The 2,237-nt window shown below is 27.9% G+C and overlaps 1 protein-coding gene across 1 annotated transcript; it reads right to left on the bottom strand.

The window, feature by feature from the left end:
• Positions 1–1,491: 1,491 nt before the first annotated feature.
• On the bottom strand, positions 1,492–1,815 carry LOC113557710. The gene has a single exon (XM_026963265.1). It carries the CDS (start codon positions 1,813–1,815, stop codon positions 1,492–1,494), a length of 324 nt encoding a protein of 107 aa, XP_026819066.1.
• Between the last annotated feature and the right edge of the window lie 422 nt (positions 1,816–2,237).

Here is a 2,237-nt window from a genome sequence, read left to right as displayed (position 1 = left end):
GAATTCCTCTATATTACATTTTTTTTTTGTTCCCCATGCGACTTCGTTGTACGGAAGTTTCATTGGTTAATAATAATAATTCTGATGCAACGAAAATTAAACACAATTAGAAATAACATAAATGTTCAAATGTATGAAAGTTGCTTAGATTTGAGCCATGTACAACACAACTAGGACTTTCGAATAATTTATGTAAATAAATTTATAAATAATAATATATAGTAAATATAGTTGTAGGAGTTTGCATTTTTTAAATAATCATTAAAAACAAAGCTAAGTAATATAGAAATTTGTTTCATAGCAATAAGAGTTTATATTTAAAATTTATAGTTGCATATTTTGCAAATTTGACCATTTTCCATTTATAAGTGCATACTTGACAATTATTTATATGAATGGGTAAATTTTTAATTCCCAACTTATGAAAATATCTATAGTTAGTAGTTAAATAATAGTTCAATATAATGCTCAAGGTAATTATACTATATTAAAAATATAGAAATTTATTCAATTTAAGTTGTTTTTAAAAAAAATTTAATAATTTTTGTTTTAGACTAAAATTCAATGTAAAATGAAAACAAATCTGCAAAAAGAAAATAAGTATTTCAACGTATTATTATCAACGTTTCAAGTATACTTTATTGTTTACTTGTTTACTATTTGTTTTTGAGTATAGGTGTACTGCTGAAAGCAAATATACGACAGTGGCGCAAAACATATTTGGAATATTCACGCCCAGATATGATTTTGAACATTTGTTTTTATGTAAATTATATATATATTTGTAAATTAATTTACATACCTATGAATATGTCTTCGTTTTCATTTTTAATCGAAATACAGCAATCTATTCCTCATCCATCTGTGATGGTGACGATGGTGTGTATTTTGACGGAAACGTTAAGCCCATTAAGGTGTAAGATAGGCGGTGTAATTACGATGGTAGGGTATATATATATATATATATATATTACTAGCTGTCCCCGTGCACTTTGTTGCCCGTACAAAATGCATCCGTGTTAAGTTTGGTTGCCTACTGCTAACATTTAGCATGAGGATAAATACTATTTTTGATTTTGGTTTTCTGATTTGGTTTATAGATGATATTTCCGACATAACAACTTTATGTCCCACCCAGCATTGCTTTTTTTCAATTGATTAACCAATTATGTATCATTCGAAAACAATCTATTATTCAAATAATCGATTAAATAATTTAATAATGGCACAATCCTGTCACGGCGTTGCCGTGTATTAGTTTATTTTTTTGCATTTTTGTAGGCCGTGTAATTTAATTGTATTGATAGATGCTATTATTATGTAGAATTCACAATTTAATTGTGTGTGTGTGTTAATTGTTATAGCACTATTAGTCATCGATAACATATATTTATAAGCTTTAAATATTAATTTTTTTTTTAATTTTTTCGTATTATTAAAGTATCTCCTTATAGGCCACATTGGTTGTTCTTCCGTTTGGGGCAAGAATGACTAAGCTGCTAGGTGAACAAACTCTGAAGCAAGCCACATAGAATTGCCCATGTGTGAAAAGCAGTCATTACTCAAGTCAATCCCTGCTATCTTTAAAAACTGTCCTTGCAACTTATTTATGGTCATTGCAAAAGATACCATGATAGGAAACTGCAGTATTTTAAATTCGAATGGATAGTTTGATGATAAAAGTGGTAAACGTTGATTCTCCTTGAGTACATCCTGTAATGTTATTGTTGCCTCAATGATATTGTTTTGGTGAGTTTCCACGCACAGTCTAGTTCCATTGCAGAGTTTGGGTGGATGAAGATTTCGCAACAGCATAATTGGAGTTCTTACTTTAATTAATATCTTATGTGCTGAAAAATCATTCAAATTTTTGTTACGTGGCTCACAATAAGCTTCCGTAGCAAGTTTTAATTTTCAAATCCATATGAAGGATATGATTTGATATTATATCTCGGATTTAAATATAAAATAACGTAAAATATACTCTTGTTATCATATGATGAAAAAATTTATTCTTACGCGTGCACTGGTTAAAAAATATATATTTTGCTTTATATAATATATAATAGAATATGGTATAGTGCTTCGGAAAGGAATTGCGCAAAAATCAAAACCATATTAACTACATACAAGTAGCATGGAACTCTCCCTAAAAATTATATATCATACATATAGGATGTTTTAAGTGAAAATTATATGTAGAAACAAAATTATTAAACTTATAAAAAATATTATTT

This window comes from Rhopalosiphum maidis, chromosome 1 (genome assembly GCF_003676215.2).
Source record: "Rhopalosiphum maidis isolate BTI-1 chromosome 1, ASM367621v3, whole genome shotgun sequence".
In the NCBI taxonomy this organism is placed as follows: Eukaryota; Metazoa; Arthropoda; class Insecta; order Hemiptera; family Aphididae; genus Rhopalosiphum; species Rhopalosiphum maidis.
The sequence above is the reverse complement of the archived record's forward strand: the minus strand, read 5'-3'. Positions and strand labels throughout refer to the sequence as shown.